Source organism: Canis lupus, chromosome 14, assembly GCF_011100685.1.
Source record: "Canis lupus familiaris isolate Mischka breed German Shepherd chromosome 14, alternate assembly UU_Cfam_GSD_1.0, whole genome shotgun sequence".
Taxonomy (NCBI): domain Eukaryota; kingdom Metazoa; phylum Chordata; class Mammalia; order Carnivora; family Canidae; genus Canis; species Canis lupus.
In genome coordinates this window covers 37,029,068-37,053,633 of record NC_049235.1, presented here as the reverse complement: position 1 = coordinate 37,053,633, position 24,566 = coordinate 37,029,068, and the positions used below count along the sequence as shown (strand labels likewise).

Here is a 24,566-nt window from a genome sequence, read left to right as displayed (position 1 = left end):
GGGTTTGAGACCTTTGCAAGCTGGAGTGCCCCTCATTGTATACTGAGAGTCGACGAAGAGCAGGGACCGGGCATCCAGGCTGCCAGTTCAAATACCAACTGTATCATTTATCTGCTGTGTGACTTTGGGCAAATTACTTAAACTTTTCTCTGGCTAGTTACTCAGCTGTAAAATGAGGATTTGAAAACCCATGAGGTTGAAACAAGGTTATTAGGTATAAAGAATATATAAAGTGCTTAGAATATTGCTTCCCACGTAGGAGGCCCAATATAAATAAGCTGGTGGTGGTGGTGGTGGTGGTGGTGGTGGTGGTGGTGGTGGTCAGCAGACTCAGGGTGAATCGGACTAAGATTCTGCCAAATAGTCAAACACGGCCTTTCAGGTACGTAATTTCTCCCTAAAACTTAGTACAAGTGGCTATAAAACTATTGAATTAGAATAACCACACTATCCCCAAGTGTCTTATTCTTAACACCTGGTCCCTGTGTAACAGGACAACTAACTCTTGAACCTTAAGCCTCTAAATGTGGCTAGTAACAATGCCTACTTCTCCCCAATTCCCCCCTTTTAAACTATCGCTTTCTTACATCTCTCTTTTCTGTGGGACATTTTTCAGTAAAAATCCAAAACTTTTTCATTTACAGGAAGAATAGGAAACAAAAGGAGGTGCTTTGAGATGTGGGTGCAGTTGGCTAGGCTCAAACTCAGGAAAAGAAATTAGCCCCTCACACCAGCCTTCTGGTCCAGGCAGCTGAAGTCCTAACTCGGAAGTGTTGCAAACTGCTTCCTATCCCAAACCTACGGGATCATTCACTTTCAGTTTGAAATCTTAAAAGATAAACATAGGCGTCCATTATTGCATGTTTCTTCTTGGTGCTGAGCTCTTACATTTTTAATAAACAGAACTACCAACTTGTCATTCCTATAATTGTTTGCTGGAAAATTCAGTTTGTTGCCCTGTATCCTTCTATACCCTTAGTCATCTTAAATGGAATATTTAAGAAAACCTATAATGCTTAAATATCATTTATGTGATCACTGATAATTACAAGTGAATTATTTTAGAGATCTAAGGGGTGATAAATCTCCTAACCCATATTTTTCTGATTTTGAGAGCTTTTTTTGTAAGAGGGATGTGTATCTTTGTCCTGTTTTTTTTTTTTTTTTTTTTTTTTTCCCTCTGTCCTTTGTGTTGATCCCTAGATCTGTGGCTGAGACTTTGAGAATGAATGGAATATAGGGTACCAAGATGGATTTTGTTTTTCTGTAATCCCCTATAATGAAGTTCTCATTTCTGCACCACTGAAAATGTGTTGGGTACTTCTGTTTTTATGATTTGCCCTGGTAGCTTGTCAGATTAAACCAACTCTGACTTGTTTATCCTTTGGTATACAGGCAAGCAAATTAATAGTACATAATAGAAGTTTCTTAGGTATGTCTAGTTATATGCAGTAGGTATAGGGATGTGAGGACTATAAATATGAGAAGTGTTTGTTAACCTGATTTTGTAGCCTTATTATTTAAAGTAGAAGCCATTTGGCTGAGATGAAGAAATGTGTTTAAATAGAAAGTATCCTTTCAAGTGCTCGCTTTGGCAGTACATACACTAAAATGGGAATGATACAGTGAATATTAGCATGGCCCCTGTGCAAGGACGTCACCCAAATTCATAGAAAGTATCCTTTCAGCAGGTATGAGCCTACCACAGCTGGCTCTGTAGTTCTTCACCATTTCTTCTACTCAAGAAAAACACAGTTACTTTCTTACTGAAAGCACGACAGGTTTTACCTTTTCAGATCAGAGGGCAAATGATCATTTGTCCACAAAAATGATTTGTTTTTAGTTTGGGTGGCTAATTATTACCTTTAATTCTTTTTGTTCAAATAATAAGCCATATTCTTCAGTCAGTCATTTAGTTAGCACCTCTGTGGTGCCCGCTTGTTCTTGTGAACCTAATTTGCCTCATATGCCATCTGTAACAATCAAATGCAGACGTGTCCCCATTCCAGTATATTCTGGCCATCTTTGAAGTTAGTGGACCTTTTTTCCCTTTGTTAATGACACTGATAGGATATGTTCTCATCTTTAGGCTCAGGGAAGAATTTATGGAAAAATTAAAGAAGAAAACTTTGTTAGTCCTAAAGAAGAGGTGAAACTTGAAGCTCATATCAGAGTGCCATCCTTTGCTGCTGGCAGAGTTATTGGAAAAGGAGGCAAAACGGCAAGTACTTCAGCAAAACCTGTGCAGTGGTATGAAAGGGAAAGCATTGAAAGGTACTTAGGAGTTCCAAGTCCCTGAATTTTGGCTAATTTATAAAAAGCAGGATCACCTTGGCCCAGGTTTGGAGAAGACTGCCTTTCGTTCTTCCTGAGTGTTGGTGTCAGCTCCTAGTGAAAGTAACGCCTCTCTGACCGCTTTGTGGGAGAGGACTACTGGCTCGTGTATAAGGGGCACTTAGCATTGTTGGTTGACATAAATCCAGCTTTTTATTTTTGCACATTTGATCAAAAGAAAACTTTTAAAAATTTCACCTACCTTTATAATCTACCTCTGTAACAAAAAAGTAAATGGTTTCCAGCTTCTCTTTAGCACCTGTAACTTCTAAGTTGTTTTCAAAGCTGTTTACAATTTTGAAGTAATTGAGAGCAGACGCTTTGGGATCTGACTTTCAGGGATGCAGCCTGGTTCTGCCATTCACCTGTATAACTGGTCAGGTCAATTTCTTTGGTTAAGTCTTAATCATCTTGCAATGGGCACAATACCGATAACCTGATAGAATTATTGGTGGATGAGATGAAATTTGTAAAAGCCACAGTTTAGTGTTTGGCATATAGTTAAGTGCTCAGCAAATGGTAATTTTTTTTTAAAACCTCAATTTGACATGATCTGTATTTATCTTTTTCAGGTGAATGAGCTCCAGAATTTGTCAAGTGCAGAAGTAGTTGTCCCTCGTGACCAGACACCTGATGAGAATGACCAAGTGGTTGTGAAAATAACTGGTCACTTCTATGCTTGCCAGGCAAGTGGGCTCTAATGTGATAAGCTCTTTTGCTTCTTTCATGCATGGGAGCAGTTCTCCTGGGGGCGTGCCCCCACCCCAAATAAATACTCAAGGTTGGTTGGTGCTTAACACACTTAATCCCTTTTAGCAGGGAATTTCAACTTGCAACTAAACTAGTATGTATCTTTCGATTAGGTAGAAATTTCAGATCTTTTCTCTCTCCTTTTGCAGGTTGCCCAGAGAAAAATTCAGGAAATTTTGACTCAGGTAAAGCAGCACCAACAGCAGAAAGCTCTGCAAAGTGGACCACCTCAGTCAAGACGGAAGTAAAGGCTCAGGAAACAGCCCACCACAGAGGCAGACGCCAAACCAAAGACAGATTGCTTAACCAACAGATGGGCGCTGAACCCCTAATATCCAGAATTACATGCACAAGTTTTTACCTAGCCAGTTGTTTCTGAGGACCAGGCAACTTTTGAACTCCTGTCTCTGTGAGAATGTATACTTTATGCTCTCTGAAATGTATGACACCCAGCTTTAAAAAAATAAAAAAATAAAAAATAAGGGGGGGAGGGAGGGAAAGAGAGGAGCTCTGCACTTCCCTTTTGTTGTATTCTCAGTGTAACAAATATTCTAATTTTTCTTAATATACCCCCCTATTGCCAGAAATTGGCTTAATGATGCATTCACTAAATTCATAAAATATAGTAGATTGCTCCCAAATCCAGTTGTTAAAATTGGATCAGAATAGAATGATTACAAGAACTTAAATGGTAAGCTATTAGCATAGAGCAACTGTTCTCAGTTTTATTTTTATCTAACACTAACATGAATAACCTAAGGGAAGTGCTGAATGGTGTTGGCAGGGGTATTAAATGTGCATTTTTACTCAACTACCTCAGGTATTCAGTAATGCAATGAAAGCAAAATTGTTTCTGTTTTTGGTTTTGTTTTGTTTTGTTTTTTGGAAAATTTTATATACTTTATAAAGATAAAAGTCCAACAGTTTTTTTAAAAACTTAATTAGCTGACAGGAAAATAACAGAAAATTTTTACTTCTGGCTGGTGACCGTAAAGCTGGAAAATTAATTTCAGGTTTTTTGAGGCTTTTGACACCATTAGTTGGAAAATCCAATAAATGTTCAGTGATACGGAGCAGTGCCTATATTTGGAGAGCAGCAATACCATTTCATTTTTCGTTTATGGTAGGGAACCTTTTCGATGGTACTAACAGAGCAAAGTGGTTGCAGGAGGTTTTGGAACGGCTAGTTTAAAAGGCTTCGGGAGACTTCAGTTTTTTTGTTTGGCTATGTGATTAAATGCATAAAAATGCTTTGTGCTTTAGACTATCACTACCTAAAGTGCATCAACGATAGATGCAGCCCCTGTGGACTTTAAACTGATTGGTAAAAAGCAAGCTTCAGCTGGTCTTAATGGGATGCTTAGTTTGCCGACACACTTCAGACCAGTTGGTCTACACTTTGAGCGGACCCCAACAGAATTGCTTTGTGAAGACTAAGGGGGTACTCAGACGGTGTGACAGTGTTTAAAGGCAATATCAAGGCTACATCTCCATGTGCCAGGTACTGTCATGAGCCTCACTAAGCTATTTTGAAGATTTTTAAACAATGATAAATCAAGAAAACTGTAAGGCCACCTAAAATATTATATAAAATACAGCAGGATTTCTATATTCTCTGCAACTAGTTATTTGAAAATAAGTAAAAAAGTAGAGAATACCAGGAACCAATTTTTGGAATATAATTTGAATGACTGTGATATAACACATTTGACCTTTGATCTACAATACTGAATTCATGTGCCCATTCCTTAACTTGATGGCAAAGCCCAGTATGTACAATTATGTGGGCGTGGGTGGTCTCCAGGGCCACACTGCTCTCAGAATTATGTGTTGCTTTTGTTCATTTAATGATCAGTCATCGCATTATGCTGATCTGAAGGGCATACATATATAATAACCCTTTAAAAAATATGGCCTCCTTTGTATTTCAAGGTGAATTTCTACAGACTAGGTAAGTTTTTCTGAAGATAACTGTTATCAATTAGACATTTTGAAAATGACTTGAAATGTTTTCCTAAATGTTTTCAGAAAACCAGTTTATTTTGTAGTGTTAGCCAAAAAGTGCCCTTTGTCACACAATTCATTTAGCATTCATAATTTTTTCATATAATGAATTGCAAAAATAAAATCAGACTGGCTTTCTGGTTGGATTTCAGGTGAGATGTGCTTATTAGGCCAGAGCTCTTCCTCAGTGTTTGATTTTTCCCATGTTTTTTGTTGTTTATATATATATTTATATATATATATATATAAATATATATATATATATATAGAACATATATATATGTATGTACACACATACAGATAGGTGCTGCATTTATATTTGCTGGTTTAAAATTCTGTCATATTTCACTTCTAGCCTTTTAGTGTGGCAAATCATGTTTTACTTTTAATTAAGCAATGGTAATGGAGTATCTAATTCTGTAATTGAGTTTTGTACTCACCGCACATGGATCATTCCTCATCTGTAATGTGCCCCAAATGCAGCTTCTTTTTCCAGATACCTTGATGCAGAATAAAGTTTTTCATCATTAGGTGCAGCCTGGTATATGGTATGTTTTATTTATGGTTTTTCAAATGTGAATGTTCAAATTTAGTTAAACTGTAAAAAATATTTTTAGTAATATTGTGTCAGTCTCAGTTTACCACTAGATACTGGTGCTTACATTATTTTCTCCATTCCACAGTACTTATTGTGGATTTTGCTAATACTGTGCCTCTGAAGTAAAAACTGTAGGTTTTAAGGAATAAGACCAATGAAGCGGTAGGTGTCTTTTATTTATTTATTTTTTAAGGCTATCCCATTCTACAGAATAAGATTTACACTTAGGCAAAATTAAACTGAGCAGAGCACAGGGGCCAGTGTTAACTCTGGGGAATCCTGCTAGGATCTTCGGAATAAAAAAAACATATTAAAATTTTAGTTTGAATGTACCGATTCTTGCTGTGAGAGCTCACTTACCTACAGTTTCCACATTTCATTTAGCCCAAGTGCCAATAGATAAGGCTTGTTTTTTTTTTTTTTTTTTTAATTTTTATTTATGATAGTCACACAAAGAGAGAGAGAGATGCAGAGACACAGGCAGAGGGAGAAGCAGGCTCCATGCAGGGAGCCTGACGTGGGATTCGATCCCAGGTCTCCAGGATCACGCCCTGGGCTGAAGGCAGGCGCTAAATCACTGCGCCACCCAAGGATCCCGATAAGGCTTGTTTTGACAACAACCTGACCAATCAGGTGATTGATATAGCTCAATCAGAGCTATATTTTTAAAAAGTGACTCAATCCAAATCTGATAATGACTAAAGTAGTTCATATCATTTTATTCTCATTTGAACTCCACTGGAGTCAGGGATGAAGAAGTGTCCTCTTCTATTCCAAGAATGAAGTCTTCAGGTAATGTCTCGGGTGCTATCTGTGCTAACTGGTCATCATATGAACGTAGGGTCCATAATTTCTCTAATTCATAGGTTTCTCTGGTTTCTGGAAGCATCAAATGAATCACCATGCTACCTATCAATCAAGGACAGATAAGAGTTAAAATGAAGAAACAGTTCATTAGCTTTTATTCTTGTGTTCTCATAAACCTCTGCGATAAAACAATGGTTGTTAAAGTATGGACCCCAGATTAGGATTATGCAGGAATTTACTAGAAATGGAAAATATGGATATCTTTCCTACAACAATACCATAGAAATGATGCTGTGCTTTTCTCGGTGCATCATACAGGAAGTACATGATAGCAATCTTTAACATTCCTGGTGATGTTAACTATCCAAGTGACTAAAGTAGGCTCTGCCAAATTACTTGTCAAAGACAATTCTCCATGGGTATCACATTTCTTTTTTTTCTTTTAGGAGTCTCACATTTCTGCATATCCTATGAGCAAAGCATGGATTGCCTTTTGATTCTAGACTATCTTTTCAAGGATGATTATGTAGTGAATGGTCTCAGAGGTTTTCTCCCCTCACAGCAAAGGACAGGTTTACTTATAGCATTGGTTCTCAGGACATTTCTGATTTTCACAAATGGGGCTAGAGAGGAGAAGGGAGACTGTTAAATATCCTACAATGCACAGGATATATATCCCCCCTCCTACCCAAATCACCTGCTCCAAAATATTGAGAGTGACAAAGGGAAGAAACCCTGGCTTAGATAGAGCCTTAGCAGAAAAAGTGTCCTCCACCACAGTCCATGGGTCTGCTTCCGGCATATAATAGATGTACTACCCTAATCTCATGAAGGTCCCTCTCTTAGAACTTCGTCTGCAGATGTCATCTGGCCCTGTGTTTCTCTTTAGAAACAGCTCAGGGAACCTGGTGGAAAACAAAAATACTCCTGCTGGCTAGCTATTCTTACTGCAATCAGTAATAAAACTGTTTCATCTCTAACCCAGGACTAGCCTTTCATCTCTCACCAATACCCATGAAACTGGGTGGTTAACTTGTTAGTTATGAGCAGATAAAATCTCAGATCCATCACAGTTCTTGACAATTACTGTTTTTTTTTTTTTGTAATAAGTATCTTATGGGGAAATACTGTAAAACTATGTATATATTAATACCCAAATTTGTTAGGTCTTTTCAAAATTCCAGTCCTCTACTCTTCCTTCTCAGGACCTGTAATGCCCTTTACCTCATCTGTCATTCTAGGCCAGATTTATGTGCACCCCAAGCCTTCTACCACCACTGAGGGATGCTTCTCATCTCTACCATGTTATCCACCCTGTTCTCCACCATCTTTCTGACCTGTCTGGCTTGTTCTATACATACCACATTAGGTAAGGATTTCACAGGTGAATAAGACCTCCTGGGTTATAATTAAAATTTACTGTAAACAAATACCAAAAAATTTACATGAAAAACAATTTGATCTTAATCCTTCTGCAACTGAAAATATTCAAGGTTAGGACAAAACAAATATTTATCTGTAAAATATGTCAAAATAACTTACCGAAGTCCATGCAGAGCCAGTCATCGGTGTCTTTCCCTTCAATCTTAACATGAGGCTCGCTTTTACTTTTCAGGTATTTGTACTGAAAAAAAGAAACCAGGTTATATATTAAGGTGGGGAATGAGGAAGTCTCTGTTCTCACTGAGATAGTCTGGGGCGGGGGGGGATATCTTTCTTGATCTTAATTTGGGAACTAGCCTACTCATTCCTCTTAACTATACCCCATGATAAATTAGTTTCCTCAACTTTTCCCCCACCCCTAAATCCTACCTACTCCTATACATTCCTACTGAATCCTCTCCAAACCCTTTTGAAAGGCCATCCTACTCATATCCACCAAAGTGTCCCTGAGGCAGAGAAGCCAAGCTCACTCAATATCTGGTCCTCACCTACATCAACCACCTTCATGACCATGTTCATGGGATTTTATCATCCCATATCTTCATTCCCAACAGGTCTAATGAATGATCCAAAACAAAAGATATACTAGTTCAGACAAAATAGACTTTAGATCAAAAAATATTATGAGACAAGAAAACCAATACAATGATAAAAGGATCAAATAACCCAGATGATATAACAATTATAAACATGCGGGGGGATCCCTGGGTGGCGCAGTGGTTTGGCGCCTCCCTTTGGCCCAGGGCGCGATCCTGGAGACCCAGGATCGAATCCCACATCGGACTCCCAGTGCATGGAGCCTGCTTCTCCCTCTGCCTGTGTCTCTGCCTCTCTCTCTCTGACTATCATAAATAAATAAACATTTATAAAATAAAAAATAAAAAATAAAAACATGTAACACCGGGATCCCCGGGTGGCGCAGCGGTTTAGCGCCTGCCTTTGGCCCAGGGCGCGATCCTGGAGACCTGGGATCGAGTCCCAGGTCGGGCTCCCAGTGCATGGAGCCTGCTTCTCCCTCTGCCTGTGTCTCTGCCTCTCTCTCTTTGTGTGACTATCATAAATAAATAAAAATGTAAAAAAAAAAAAACCATGTAACACCAAAAATCAGAACTCCTAAACATATGGAAACAAACATTGACAGAACTGAAGGGAGACACAGATGATGATAATAATACGGAAGACTTAATACTCCATTTTCAATAATGGATAAAAAGCAGGCAAGGTTAATATAGAAATAGATGACTTAAACAATACTACAGACTGACTAACAGACATTAATAAAATATTCCACCCAACAGCAGAATACACATTTTTCTAAAGTGCACATGTAACATTCTCCAGGATAGATATGTTAGGCTACAGAACAACTCTAAATAAAGTTTAAAAGATTGACATAAAGTATATTTTCTAATCACAATGAAATGAAACTAGAAATCAACAGAAGGAAAACCAGAAAAGCCAAACAATGAGTCAAAGATGATCTCACAAAATTAGAAAATATCTTGAGACAAAGGAGATTAAAATACAACATACCAAAACTTACTGGGATGTAACCAAAGTACTGTTAGGAGGGAAAATTTTTTTAAATTTCTGTTGTTTTAAATGATTTACTCATTTGACAGAGACAGCATGAGTGTACAAGCAGGGGGAGCTCCAGAGGGAGAGGCAGAAGCAGGCTACCCACCAAGAAGGGAGCCCAATACGGGGTTCAACTCCAGGACCCTGGATCATGACCTGAGCCAAAGTCAGCTGCTTAACTGACAATCCACCCAGGTACCCCTTAAGAGGGAAATTTATAGCTATATATGTTTCCATGAAAAAAAGCTCCCAAATCAACAACCTAAATTTATACCTTAAAGAACTACAAAATTAAACTGAAAGCTAGTAGAAAGAAGGAAACAATGATCAGAGGAAACCAAAATTGACAAAAATCCATGGAACCAAGATTCGGGCCTTGGAAAAGATAAAATTGACAAAGCTTTAGGAAGACTAAGAAAAAACAGAAAACCCAAATAACTAAAATCCAAAACAAGCAAGGGAACTCGACTTCTTAAAAAAGGAATTGAGTACTATGAACAACTAACTATGCACCAGCAAACTGGATAATTTAGACAAAATGGACAAATTCCTACAAACACACAACTTACCAAGATTAAATTGGGACTGAAAGAGTAATTAAGAACTCCAAACACTATATCTCAATTAAAAGGACGAAACAAAGAGGAACAAAATCTTGCAGCAAAAAAAACCCTGACCAGATGGTTTTACTGGTGAATTCTACCAAACATTTAAACAAAAGCTAACACAAATTCTTCTCAAAGTCTTCCAAAAAAACGAAGAGGGAACATTTCGAACTCATTCTATGAAACTACCATTACCCTGATACCAAGGCCAAAGAACCTACCAAAAAAAAAAAAAAAAAAAAAAGAAAGAAAGAATGAAAGACAGACTACAAACCAATATCCTTGACGAACACAGATGCAAAAATCCTCAATAAACTACTACCAAGCCCAATTCAACAGCATATTAAAAGGATTATACATCATGACTGAGTGGGATTTATTCCTGCAATGTAAGGATAGTTCCACATGAAAATCAATCAATACAATAAACCACATTAACAAAATGAAAAAAGCCATAGGATAAAAAAAATTTATGCAGAAAAGCATCTGATAAAATTCAACACTCTTTCATGATAAAAATACTTAACATAGGGATGTCTGGGTGGCTCAGCGGTTAAGCATCTGCCTTTGGCTCGGGGTGTGGTCCTGGAATCCCGGGATCGAATCCCATATTGGGCTCCCTGTATGGAGCCTGCTTCTCCCTCTGCCTGTGTCTCTGCCTCTCTCTGTGGGTGTCTCTCATGAATAAATAAATAAAATCTTTAAAAAAATTTACTCAACAAAGAATAAAAAACTGCCTCAAGATAATAAAGGTCATGCATGAAAAGCCCACAGCTATTATCCTACTACTCAATAGTGAAAGACAAAATTTTTCCTCTGAGATCAGGAACAAGACATGAATGCCCACTTTTGCCATTTCTTTCAATACAGTACTGGAAGTTCTGGCCAGAGAAGTTAGAGCAAGGGAGGGGAAAAAAAAAAGGTAACCAAATTGGAAAGGAAAAAATAAAATTATCAAAGTTTACAGACAACGTGACTTACATGTATAAAACCCTAAAGATTCCACAAAACCACGTTTAAAATAAATGAATTCAGCAAAGTTATAGGATACCAAATTAACATGCCAAATCAGCTTTGTTTCTATATACTACCTAATCAACAACCTGAAGAGGAAATTAACAATTCCATTTACAATGGACTCAAAAAGAATAAAATACTTAGCAATAAACTTAAGCATGGAGACAAAAGACTTTACACTGAAAATTACAAGATGTTGCTAAAGAAATTAAAGACACCAACAAATAGCACTGTGTATTCATGGACTAGAAAACTTAATAGCCTTGAGATACCAGTACAGTACTACCCACCCAAAGGCATCTATTGATTCAAAGCAATTCCTATCAAAATACCAGTGACTTTTTTTTTTTGCAGAAGTAGAAAATTCCATCCTAAAATTTATATGTAATCTAAAAGGACCCCAAATAGCCAAAAACAATCTTGAAATGGAAAAACACAGATGGAGCTCTCAACTTACTGATTTCAAAACTAACTACAAAGCTATAGTAATCAAAACAGTGAGCAAGCGGGGCACCTGAGTTTCTCAGCTGGTTAAGCATCCGACTCTTGGTTTCAGCCCAGATCATGATCTCAGGGTCATGAGACTGAGCCCCTTGATGGGCTACATGCTCATGCTCAGCACAGTCTACTCGAGATGCTGTCCCTTCGCCTATCCCCCAACCCATGCATGTTTGCATGCATGCATGCTCTCTCTCTCAAATAAATAAAAATATTTTTTAAAAGGGAGGGGAGGCTCAGCGGTTGAGTGTTTGCCTTTGGCTCAGGGCGTGATCTCGGAGCCCCAGGCTCGAGTCCCACATCAGGTTCCTGGCATGGAGCCTGCTTCTCCCTCTGCCTACGTCTCTGCCTTTGTGTGTCTCTCATGAATAAATAAAATCTTAAAAAAGGGGGGGGAGGGGGTCTCCTGGGTGGCTCATTGGTTACGTACCTGCCTTTGGCTTAGATCATGATCCCAAGGTCCTGGGATGGAGCCCTGCCTCAGGGCTCCCTGCTCCACAAGGAGCCTGCTTCTCCCTCTGCCCCACTGCCCGACCCCCTCACTGTTTGTGCGTGCGTACTCTCCCTCTCAAATAAAATCTTAAAAACAAAAACCAAACAAACAAAAATAGTGAGCAAGGGGAGACCAATGGAATAAAAGAAAGAACCCATACAGTCAAACAATTTTCAACAGGGTGCCAAGTCCATTAAATAGGAAAAGGTCAGTCTTTTTAACATATGGTGCTGGGAAAACTAGATACCTACAAAGCTGGACACTTACTTTACACCATCTACAAAAATGAACTTAAGACAGATCAAAGACCTAAACATATGACCTAAAACTTTTAGAAGAAACAAAGTAGAAAGGCTTCATGACACATGACCCTGAATTTGGCAATGATTTCTTGGATATGACACCAAAGGCAGAAGTACAACAATAAATAAACTGAACTTTATCAAAATTAACAACTTTTGTGCATCAAAGGACATTATCAACAGTAAGATAACCTAAAGAATGAGAGAAAATATTTGCAAATCACGTATTTGTTTGGAGTTAATATCCAGAATACATACAGAACTCCTACAACTTCACAACAAAAACAACCCAGCCTGATTAAAACATAGACAAAAGACTTCTTTAGGCATTCTTCCAAAGATATACAAATGGCCAGTAATATGTGAGAGGATGCTTGACATCACTAATCATTAGGGAAGTGCAAATCAAAACCATAATTCGATGCCACTTGACACCCATTAGGATTACTATAATCAAAAACCCAGGGGGATCCCTGGGTGGCTCAGCGGTTTGGCGCCTGCCTTTGGCCCAGGGCTTGATCCTTGAGTCCCGGGATCGAGCCCCACGTCGGGCTCCCTGCATGGAGCCTGCTTCTCCCTCTGCCTGTGTCTCTGCCTCTCTCTCTGTGTCTCTCATCAATAAATAGATAAAATCTTAAAAAAAAAAAAAATCCTGACTCATCTGTCCCTGTAACTTTCACTATGAACGAACATAAAACATGCAAACACTGAGAATTTGGGCTTCTTACATCATCTCATATGATGGATTTACTTTTTAAGTGTTGCTCCTCAACATGATGCACCTACACTCTTCCGTTAATGATTCCAAGAGAAAAGAAAGCGTCCTACCATTTTCACAATGTAGTAGGCCATGGCATGCAAGTGTCGGGTGGAAGTTCCGCTACCAATCACAAAGTAATCTGTATATTTCAATTCTGGAGGAATCTTGATCACACAAATGTCTCTTGCATTTTCTTGCCTCAGCAGTGAAACCAGCATATCGATGTCAAACTTGGGGCCAGGATGATCTGAAACGCACAAAGATTCACTTGCGTTAGGTAGCCACCTAGAAGACGCTGCATGCACTGAGATGCAGCAGCTAACCATGAAACTGTCCTCTGTGAGGGTGTTTAATCTAAAGTGTTGAAAGACAGCAGGGTCCAGGCCTCCGGGAAGCTAAACCTGGGCAGGGGTTTCACATGGCATCACTCAACTTTTAGGTCACACACAGCCACCATACATCCTTTGCTATTTACCACATGCAAGTAAGACCATACGTCCACAACAAATGACTTTGTTTGCGAATACCTGAGGAAATGAGCAACACACCTCACACATACACAGAACTACAATTGTGAGCTGGAAAGATTCTTAGGTAATATCTTGTCCACAACCTTCACTTGACAGCCGAAGAAAATTAGGCCTCCCAGAATAAAATGCGTGGGCTCCAAGCCAACCAATGAGAGCTGAAACTTTAATACGATTTTTTTTTTAAAGATTTTATTTACTTATTCATAAGAGACACACAGAGAGAGAGAGAGAGAGAGAGAGGGAGGCAGAGACAGAAGCCGGCTCCATGCAGGGAGCCCAACAGGGGACTCGATCCCAGGACTCCAGGATCACCCCTGGGCTGAAGGCAGGCGCTAAACCGCTGAGCCACCCTGGCTGCCCCTTAATACGATTTTCATTTTGAATGAAACGTTTTCTTGTAAAGCCACTCGGGTTATGTAGCAACTGTGACCTGTGAAAACTTTCTTCTTCTGTAGAGATCTGCACAGTCTGTTCTTTACCTGGCAGTATTAGGGCCTGTGAATGTACAGCTGTCTGAGGTTCTAAAGCGGATCCCCAAGAACCCAGCGGCTAAGTCCACTAAGACCTCTCCCTCTCACACCCCAACCTTCCACAGATGTGATGGGATCTGCTCGCAACCTCTCAAATTTCTAAAGACTTGGAATGATCAGAGGACCTTCACCAGGCCCCAGCTCCCACGGGCGCTTCTTCGGCCCCTCCTCGACCCCGGCCCCAGCTCGTCCCCAGAATCCCCCCGCCCTAACATTCTCTGGAGCCCGCTCCTCGGGGCCCCGGGGTCCGGTGAGGCCGGTCACGCCCGGGGTCTGGGCGACGTCAGCTCTTCCCTTGGCCTGTCTTACACGCAAAGTCGGCGCCAACCTCCTGGAGGTCCCCTCCGGCTCTGGAGCGGTGGTTTTGGGAACTCAGGAGAAAGGCGCAAACAGGGGGCCTCAGGGCCCCCTCGGCAGAGACCCGGCCCCGGGCTGTCCCGAGGTACCGCCGCCCGCCGCCAGGCCCGTACCTGCTGCGCCGGACTCCGGGCGCCCCTGACCCGCGGCGCCCTCCGCCCGCTCCTGCAGGCCCGGCCCGCCGTGCAGGCCGCGCGCGCGACCCAGGCCCAGGCCCAGGCAGGCCCGACCGAGCGCCGGGGCCGCCGGAAGCCGCCCCAAGGCCAGCAGCCGAAGCCGGGGCCCCGAGCCCGCCGCCGGCCCCGCGCCCGGGGACAGGGCCCCGCACCGCAGCAGCGAGCCGAGCCGCCGCGCCACGCAGCCCCCACAGCCCATCGCGGTCGCCGAGCGACGGCTCACGGGGCGGGACTCAACGGAGGCCGAGCAGGTCCCCCGGCTTTCCATTGGCCGCCATTGCGCGGAGACCTAGGGAGTTGACGTAAGGGCGTGGGCGGGGCCAGGGCGGCGGTGGGCGGGGCCAGGGCGGCGGTGGGCGGGGCCAGGGCGGCGGTGGGCGGGGTCTGGAGGCCTGTGGGCCGGGCGGTGACCCGGCCGCGCGGATCTCGGTTTGGGTTCTGTAGGAGCCCGGGGGCTAGTGTTGGCCTTGTCTACGCCCTAATTCAATGCATTCCATTGTCCCCTCTCTCTTTTTTTTTATTTATTTATGATAGTCACATAGAGAGAGAGAGAGAGGCAGAGACATAGGCAGAGGGAGAAGCAGGCTCCATGCACCGGGAGCCTGACGTGGGATTCGATCCCGGGTCTCCAGGATCGCGCCCTGGGCCAAAGGCAGGCGCCAAACCGCTGCGCCACCCAGGGATCCCCCCTCTCTCTTTTTTTAAATTTTTTTTTTTAAGATTTTACTTATTTTGGGTAGCCCGGGTGGCTCAGCGGTTTAGCGCCGCCTTCGGCCCAGGGCGTGATCCTGGAGACTCCGGATCGAGTCCCACGTCGGGCTCCCTGCATGGAGCCTGCTTCTCCCTCTGCCTGTGTCTCTGCCTCTCTCTCTCTGTGTCTGTCATGAATAAACAAATAAAGTCTTCTTTAAAAAAGATTTTGTTTATTCATGAATAAATAAATTAAATCTTTTTGAAAAATATTTTAAATATTTTAAATCTTTTTAAAAATATTGTATTTATTTATTCAATATTTTTTCATGAATAAATAAAATCTTTTAAAAATATTTTAAATCTTTTAAAAATATTTATTCATGAATAAATAAAATCTTTTTTAAAAGATTTTGACTATTCATGAAAAAATCTTTTTTACAAGATTTTATTTATTCATGAATAAATAAATCTTTTTAAAAAATATTTGTTTATTTATTCATGAGAGACAGAGAGAGAGAGAGAGAGAGGCAGAGACACAGGCAGAGGGAGAAGCAGGCTCCATGCAGGGAGCCCGATGTGGGTCTCAATCCTGCGACTCCAGGATCCCGCCCTGGGCGGAAGGCGGCACTAAACCATTGAGCTGCGCATCTCTCTTTGTTTTAATCTGTCTCCCTCCACTGGAATGTAAACTGCATGAAGGCAGAAATTTTTGTTTTGTTTTGAACTTGTCTCCATAGAACCGAAAACAGCTGGTATTGAATGTATGGAAGTTGCTGCTGTTGATTATGATGAGGGATAGAAGCAAAAAAATGTTCGCCTTGGGCCCAGAAGGTTGCCCTATAGCTTGCATAGTTCTGATAAGAATCAAATACATGCTGGTCGCTACATTCACAAAGGGTCTCATGATTGCCGGTACTTCTCACCAATAGTTAATATCTAGCTGAATGATAACCACCAAAGAAATCTTGTGAAAGTCGTTTTATTAGTAGAAGTTCAAAGAAGACATGATCTAATACTCCCTGCTCATCCCTTCTTCCCTCCCCCTTGAGCACTGAGCATATAAGGAACAGCTTCACACAGCAGAAGTGCAACTCTTTCTGTCCACAAGTTTTGTTCCCATGCTACTTAAATAAACTTCATAAGTTGCATCCTAAAATGTCTCAAGAATTCTTTCTTGACCATGGAGCTTAACAATCCTGCAACAATTAAACCGGAATCAGGACATAAAATTTTATACTCATTGCCTATTACCAAGACAGTTACCAAGATTCCCTTACAAATCTGAAATCCCATGAAGAAAATCTATTATTCTGGGCTGCGGTGGGGTGGGAGGCAGAGGTGTAAAGGACGATTTGGAAAACATTCCTAGCAGATCAGTCATTTGTGTACACTCACTGAGTGATGTTGTTTAAGCCTGCATGGTGGGGCCCACCTCTGTGAGAACAAGGAATGCTGAGGTCCAGTTACAGTATTAAACTGTAGGATTACAGTAGCTTGAAAAAGACTCAGGGAGGAAAAGCGACTTGCCTGTGGCCAAGCCAAAACTAGAAGCAATTTCTGAAATTCAGGCCTGGTAATTTCTAAAAGCAAGAGGCCAGTAGGAGGGGGCAAATATCCCGAATGCCTGGAACAGTACCTAGCACACAGTAGGTACTCCAAATTCTTGATACATTATTTAATTTCTTTTGAAGAAAAAAAACTTCAAACACTAATTTTGAGGAAATTACAACTACAGAAACTAAGTACCTGTGTGTACCCACCCCAAATATTTACAATTGCTTCAAGTTAGTTTTGAAAATAGGATGAATACTGTACTACAGATGGTTTCATCCCCTTCACTTCCATTTCCCAGAACAAAGGCTTGGATATAGTGTTTCTCCTAGCGTTTGCCATCAGTTCCATGTTACCGAACATCCCAAATCTGATTTACCAACCGTATTTGCCATCTCATTTAATGGATCATTCCCCGACCGCCCCCCCCCCCATACTCTAAACTCTAAGTTGCACTCACTCTAAGATCTCCTGGTAATAACTAATCCATTGTCAAATCCTGTTTATGCTACCTCCAAAGGTTTGTTTTTGGTTTTTATTTTTTAAAGATTTTGTTTTAATTTATTCATGAGAGACACAGAGAGACAGGGGCAGAGACGGAGGCAGAGGGAGAAGTAGGCTCTCTGTGGGAGCCTGATGCGGGACTCAATCCCAGGACCCCAGGATCACCATCCAAAGCAAAGGTAGGCACTCAACCCAGATGCTCCTGTTTGGTTTTTTAATTCAATTTCTTGTCTTCATTCCCACTTTCTCAGTCTGAGCCCCGTCAGCTCTGTTATCAATCCATCTCTACTTTTTTCTTCCTTCATGCTGCCACGCTGTCTACTAGAATTATTTTAGCTTCATCTGCATTACCATAATCTTTCAATGCTGTTGCACATGCTATTCCATTTTCTAGAGTGCCCTTCCTCCATCTTTTCACAAGAAGACCTCAGACTCACACTGTAAGACCTCCCTTAAACATTAAGGTGTCTCCCTACTACTTAGATGGTCCTTCATGGGAGAGGCCACTGGTGGTACTCTGGAATGCCCTGAAGCCATAGATTCGGTGCTTCATCTTATCGTGGTCCTCAATGCCCAATTCAGGTTGGATTCCCTGCACTTAAGGCATGAAGAGCCTACCAGACAAACCAGCACAAGACATCTGAGAAAGCATGCAACATTGACCCTGTGCTCCATAGAGAGCTTGGAGTGAAGACAGATAGGGCCTTACCACTACATTTATAATATAATGAATCATTGTTGCTCCTCTTCTCTCTTTTTTAAAAAAGATTTTATTTATTTATGTGTGGGAGAGCACCAGTAAAGGGAGGGGCAGAGGGAGAGGGAGCCCCAAAGCATGGGACTCGAACCCAGAACCCCAGAATCATGACTTGAGCCGAAGGGCTGACGCTTAACCAACTGAGCCTCTTCTCTTTAAAAGGATTTGCCCCTCTTCTGATTAGGAGGTTTGCAAACAAGAAAACAAAACAATTTTAAAATAGGAATATACTTAGAGTATCTTTAACTAATGGGATTTGTAAGAGGTCATGTTAATCTTAGCCCTTCTTCCTGCGAGATCTCCTGAGGGCAGATGCTTAACCAACTGAGCCACCCAGGCGCCCCTGATTCTGCCTTTTAAAAACAACAATGGACTGAAAACAGAATCAGATGCCTAACAGCAGATGGCCCTGTTCTCAAGTGGGGGCATTTTGTTTTTCTGCGAACCCCGCTAATGGGTAGCACTCCCCCACGCCTAAGTCTTTACCTCCTGTAGGAAGGAAAATTTAAAAAACAAAAACAAAACCAAAAAACCAAAAACTTTTGTTAATTAAGGACACTGTGCTGACAACTCTTGTCTCTGAAATCATAGATTATGAGAAACTGCTGTAGGGAATTATTTCAATGAGAACGGAACATCACACTCTTGCCTGAAGCGTCAGAGGCACATGGGTCATTTCATACTGAGGAGCAATTTTGATAAGCTTCCCCCCCCTCCCCCGGGTACCCTTCAGAGAGAGGGGTTTCAGACACAACTCTCCACATTTACCTCAACTTTGTATTTCTTTTTTTTTTTTTTAAGATTTTATTTATTTATTCATAGAGACAGAGAGAAAGAGAGGCAGAGGGAGAAGCAGGCTCCACGCAGGGAGCCCGATGCGGGACTCGATCTCGGGTCTCCAGGATCACACCCCAGGCTGCAGGCGGCGCCAAAACGCTGCCCCACCGGACTGCCCTCAACTTTGTATTTCTAAGGAGCGAGGTCACTGAGTCGGCTGGTAGACTCTGTGGTGGTTCTACTGGTAGACTGACTGCTAATGGAACCTGAGACAATGCTACTAACAGGACATGGCTCTCCCCAGACCCCCCAACCCCTCTGAGTAATTGAACTCCGGCTCCGTGCACCTTCTCCTGACTGAGAAGCTCTGTGACCCTCTTGACCCAAAAGGCCTATAAGGCAAATCAGAGCTTCCCTCTCCACCAACAATACCGCGGGCTGTTTTCTTCCCAAACCTGATTTCTGACTGGCTTCTGATTTCTTCTGATCAGATCTATGGACAATTCAGTAAAGATTCTGTTTGCTTTTCCTTTTTATAATCCCAGTTTTATGAATTTCCTCTGTTTCTAAATTATGATGAGATGAGTAAATTCTGAAGCGCAAATGAGGGTAAGCTCTGGTGGCTGAACTCCAGAGGCCTGGTTCAGAGCGAACCGACTGCCCCCTCAGCAGCAGCTCGTATCCCCTGATTAGGTCCCTGCTTCTGGTTGTTTTCAGCCTGGGGTCAAGTCACCACCACAGGAGGTGCCCAGAGGAGGTGAGGGGACACTTTGCCAAGTGGCCAGGTTTGAACCCGACATCACATCTTTACAATTGCACAGTTTGAGGACACCCCTAAGGAAAGCCACTGACAGCAGACATTCATGCCCACAGTTGTGGCACATCCATTCTCCTATCTCCCTGGAGGCTTCACAAATCCACGCTGGATAGAAATTCTGAGAAATATTGTATATAAAACTATTAGGAGCCCTGCAGGCTGCTCCATTCAAGCTTCTTAAAATACAGAGAGGCTTTCTTAGCTCCCTGGGGAGAGGTCTGAGGCTAAGTCTGGCCATCATATAAGTGGCTGCTGGGGACACCACATTTTCTCCAGGCTCTTTTGGCCATTTCTTGCTGCTGATGCGAGAAACTGCTGTCTGGAGCAAGGTGATAACCTCAAAGGCACAGTTACTTTAGGGACCAGTAACATTTATGGCATTTGATGGTTTTATTATAAAGGCATACCTCATTTTATTGTGTTTCCCTTTACTGCACTTCACAGATACTGCATTTTTTTTTTTTTTTTTGCAAATTTAAGGTTTGTGGCAACCCTGAGGTGAGCAAGTCTATCAGCACCATTTTCCCAATAGCATTTGCTCACTTTGTGTCTCTGTGTCACATTTCAGTATTCTCAATATATTTTAGGCTTTTTCATCCTTATTATATTTGTTATGATTATCTGTAATCAGTAATTCAATGTTACTATTGTACTGTTTTTAGGGGCCACAAAATGCATCCACACAAGATGGCAAACTTAATAAATGTTGGTGTGTTCTGACCGTCCCATTGACTGGTCATGTCCCACCCCATCCCCACATCTCTCTCCCTCTCCTCCAGCCTCCCAATTCCCTGAGATACAACAACATTGATAGTAGGCCGATCAGTAACCCTACAATGTCCTCTACGTGTTCGAACGAAAGAAGAGTTGCCCATCTCTCGCTGTAAATCAAAAGCTAGAAATGAAAAAAAAAAAAAAAAAACAAAAAAAAAAAAAAACAAAAGCTAGAAATGATCATGCTGAGTGAAGAAGGCAGGTCAAGAGCTAAGATAGGGCAAAAGCTAGATCTCTCGTGCCAGTTAGCTAAGTTGTGAATGCAAAGGTTAAGTTCCTAGAAGAAATTAAAAGTGCTATTCCTGTAAACACGGGACTGATAAGAAAGCAACATAGTCTTATTGCTGATATCGAGAAAGTTTTAGTCATCTAGATAGAAGATCAAACCAGCCACAACCTAATCCAGGGCAAGGTCCTAACTCTCCTCAATTCTGTGAAGGCCGAGAGAGAGGTGTGGAAGCTGCAGAAGAAAAGTCTGAAGCTAGCAGAGGTTGGTTCGTGAGGTTGAAGGAAGAGGCCAGCACCATAACATAAGAGCACAAGGTGGAGCAGCAAGTGCTGGTGTGGAAGCTCCAGCAACTTCTCCAGAAGATGTAGCTCAGATAACTCATCCTAAACAACAGATCTTTATTCCAGATGAAACAGCCTTATCTTGGGAGAACATGCCATCCAGGACTTTCATAGCCAGAGAGAAGTCAGTGCTCGGCTTCAAAGCCTCAAAGGATAGGCTGACTCTCTGGTTAGGGGCTAATGCAGCAGGTGACTTTTTTTTTTTAAGATTTTATTTATTCATTTATGAGAGAGTGAGGCAGATGGAGGGGAAGCAGGCTCCATGCAGGGAGCCCGATGGGGGACTCGATCCCAGGACCCTGGGATCACGCCCTGGGCTGAAGCCAGACGCTCAACCGCTGAGCCACCCAGGCGTCCCAGCAGGTGACTAAGTTGAAGCCAATGCTCAATTACCATTCCGAAAATCCCAGGATTTTGTTCAATCTACTCTCTGCCTGTGCTCTATAAATGGAACAACAAAGCCTGGCTGACAGCACAACTGTTCACAACATGGTTTACTGAATATTTTAAGCCCACTGTTGTGACCAACTGCTCAGGAAAAAAAAAAAATTCCTTTTTTTTTTTGAGAAAGAGAGAGGCAGAGGGAGAAGCAAACTCCATGCAGGGAACCTGACGTGAGACTCGATCCCAGGTCTCCAGGATCACACCCTGGGCTGAAGGCGGTGCTAAACCACTGAGCCACCAGGCTGCCCGAAAGATTCCTTTTTAAAAAAAGTTTGTATTGAAATTTCAGTTAACATACAGTGCTATATTAGTTTCAGGTGTATAATATAGTGATTCAACTTCCATATAACACCGGGTGCTCATCACCTTAATCCCCATCACCTATTTCCCCCAGTTCCCCACCCGCCTCCCCCTGGGTAACCATCAGTTTGTTCTCTAGCGGGATCCCTGGGTGGCGCAGCGGTTTGGCGCCTGCCTTTGGCCCAGGGCTCGATCCTGGAGACCCAGGATCAAATCCCACGTCAGGCTCCCGGTGCATGGAGCCTGCTTCTCCCTCTGCCTGTGTCCCTGCCTCTCTCTCACTGTGTGCCTATCATAAATAAATAAAAATTTAAAAAAAAAAAGTTTGTTCTCTAGTTAAGAGTATGTTTCTTGGTTTTTCTTGGCTTGCCTCCCCCTCTTATTTGTTTTGTTTCTTAAATTCCACCTATGAGTGAAATCATACAGTATTTTCTTTCTTTGACTGACTTATTTTGCTTAGCATAATACTCTTTAGCTCCATCCATTTCATTGCAAATGCCAAGATTTCATTCTTTTTTATGGCTGAGCAACATTCCATTATACATGTATATATATACACACATACTACATTTTCTTTATCAATTCATCAATCGATGGACACTTGGGCTATTTCCAATTTCCATAATCTGGCTATTGTAGATAATGCTGCTATAAACATTGTGGTGTATGTATCTCTTTGGATTAGTATTTTTGTATTAAAAGATTCCTTTCAAGATATTACTGCTCATTGACAATGCACCTGGTCACCCAAGAGCTCTGATGGAGATGTACAATGAGGCTGATGTTATTTTCATGCCTGCTAACACAATGTCCATTTTTAAGCTTATGGATCAAGGAGTAATTTTGACTTTCAAATATTACTATTGAAAAAAAATTTTTTTGTAACACTACAGCTGTCATAGATAGTGATTCCTTGGATGGAGCTGAGCAAAGCAAATGGAAAACTTTCTGGAGAAGTTTCACCATTCTAGATGTTCTTATAATAAGAAGTTTCACCATTCTAGATGTTCTTATATAAGAATATTCGTGGTTCTGGATGCCTGGGTGGCTTGGTGATTGAGCATCTGCCTTTGGCTCAGGGTGTTCATTGCATGGACATAACGCATTTGCTTATCTATTCACCAGTCGATGGAAATTTAGGCTGTTACAGATAACATTATTATGAACATTTCAGTACATGTTGTGTGAATGGTCTTAATTTCTCTTGGGTAAATACCTAGGTGTACGAGGGCCAAGTCATATGGTATGTGTATATTTAACTTCATTAAAAATTGACAAACTGGGGATCCCTGGGTGGCGCAGCGGTTTGGCGCCTGCCTTTGGCCCAGGGCGCGATCCTGGAGACCCGGGATCGAATCCCACATCGGGCTCCTGGTGCATGGAGCCTGCTTCTCCCTCTGCCTGTGTCTCTGCACCTCTCTCTCTCTCTGTGACTGTCATAAATAAATAAAAATTAAAAAAAAAAAATTGACAAACTGTTTTTCCAGACAGCTGAATTGTTTTCCATCTTGCACTTTGACCAGCAGTATAGGAGAATTCTGTGTTCTTTTTTTTAAATAACAAGTTTGTGGTGTCTTTTTCATACAGAACTTTAAAATCGGAACATTATCCAGTATAGCAATCTTTTTTTTTTTTTGTGGTTGGTGCTTTTGGGTATTTATGAAATCCTTCATCACTTGGTTCTTCATGTTGTGATTCTTTTATTTGAAATTTCTCCTGAGAGGATTATTAGATCTTTTTTTTCCAGAAAGATCACTTTTGACATTTCCCCACAGTGGTGCATAGACAACATACACTTAGAATGGCTGATAATACAGCATTTGGTGTCATTGCAGAATAATGTGATAGGAAATTGAGGGTAAAAGCTCAAAGTCCTCAGTTAAGAAAATTACATTTTGTGTCATTGACGTTCTCTGAAGAATTCTTGTTTTTCAGCTGAGTTCAGCATGGAGTTGAACAATGCTTTAGCACAAAGATCAGCAAACTTTTGTTCTGTAAAGTACCAAGTAGTAGTATTTCAGACTCTGCAGACCATAGATCTCTGTCCCAGCTACTTAGCTCTGTTGTTTTTATGCAAAAGCAGGTGCTGACAGTTTGTAAGTGAATGAGGGTGGCTATGTTTCAATAAAACTTTATAGACACAGAAATGTGAACTGCATATAATTCTTATGTGGTACAAAATAATACTCTCTTTTGATCTTTCCCAAACAATAACAAATATAAACACCAAGTTTCACTTATGGGCCACAGAAGAACAGGCAGAGAGCCAGACTTGACCCATAAACCATAGTGATTTAGAATACAATCCTGATTTAATTTTTTAAAAATATTTTTATTTATGATAGTCACACAGAGAAAGAGAGAGGCAGAAGCAGGCTCCATGCACCAGGAACCCAACATGGGATTCAACCCCAGGTCTCCAGGATCGCACCCTGGGCCAAAGGCAGGTGCCAAACCACTGTGCCACCCAGGGATCCCTACAATCCTGATTTAGAATGCAATCCTGCTGACACCGCCGCCGTAAGGAAACTGGGTGATGTCATCATCCCCATTTTGCATAGTAGAGCATTAGAACCTCAAAGACTGAAGTTCATCCA

The 24,566-nt window shown here is 41.5% G+C and overlaps 2 protein-coding genes and 1 non-coding gene across 3 annotated transcripts in view; 2 read left to right on the top strand and 1 right to left on the bottom strand.

Annotated features, from left to right (window-relative positions):
- Positions 1-5,624, top strand: part of IGF2BP3 (insulin like growth factor 2 mRNA binding protein 3) — a 151,644-nt gene extending 146,020 nt beyond the window's left edge. The window contains exons 13-15 of the mRNA XM_038557101.1: positions 2,090-2,221; positions 2,907-3,020; positions 3,234-5,624. Of these exons, the coding sequence (XP_038413029.1) occupies positions 2,090-2,221; positions 2,907-3,020; positions 3,234-3,332 (345 nt within the window). The 3' untranslated portion in view covers positions 3,333-5,624. The remainder of the gene's footprint in view (positions 1-2,089; positions 2,222-2,906; positions 3,021-3,233) is intronic.
- On the top strand, positions 1,583-1,686 carry LOC119867705. The gene has a single exon (XR_005369862.1). It is a non-coding gene; the product is annotated as a U6 spliceosomal RNA (small nuclear RNA).
- Positions 5,625-5,848: 224 nt separating the features above from the next.
- MALSU1 (mitochondrial assembly of ribosomal large subunit 1) lies at positions 5,849-15,070 on the bottom strand. Its single transcript, XM_038557102.1, has 4 exons — positions 14,720-15,070; positions 13,258-13,436; positions 8,036-8,117; positions 5,849-6,595 (listed from the first exon to the last, which is right to left on the bottom strand). Exons 1-4 carry the CDS (start codon positions 15,048-15,050, stop codon positions 6,411-6,413), a joined length of 777 nt encoding a protein of 258 aa, XP_038413030.1. The 5' UTR covers positions 15,051-15,070; the 3' UTR covers positions 5,849-6,410.
- Positions 15,071-24,566: the final 9,496 nt, after the last annotated feature.

Coding starts and splice junctions, on each gene's coding strand:
- MALSU1 (XM_038557102.1), bottom strand. CDS start 15,050: ATGGAAAGCCGGGGGACCTGCTCGGCCTCCGTTGAGTCCCGCCCCGTG. Junction 13,437..14,719: donor CCCGGAGTCCGGCGCAGCAG/GTACGGGCCTGG, acceptor TGTGCGTTTCAG/ATCATCCTGGCCCCAAGTTT. Junction 8,118..13,257: donor CCTACTACATTGTGAAAATG/GTAGGACGCTTT, acceptor TCTTTTTTTCAG/TACAAATACCTGAAAAGTAA.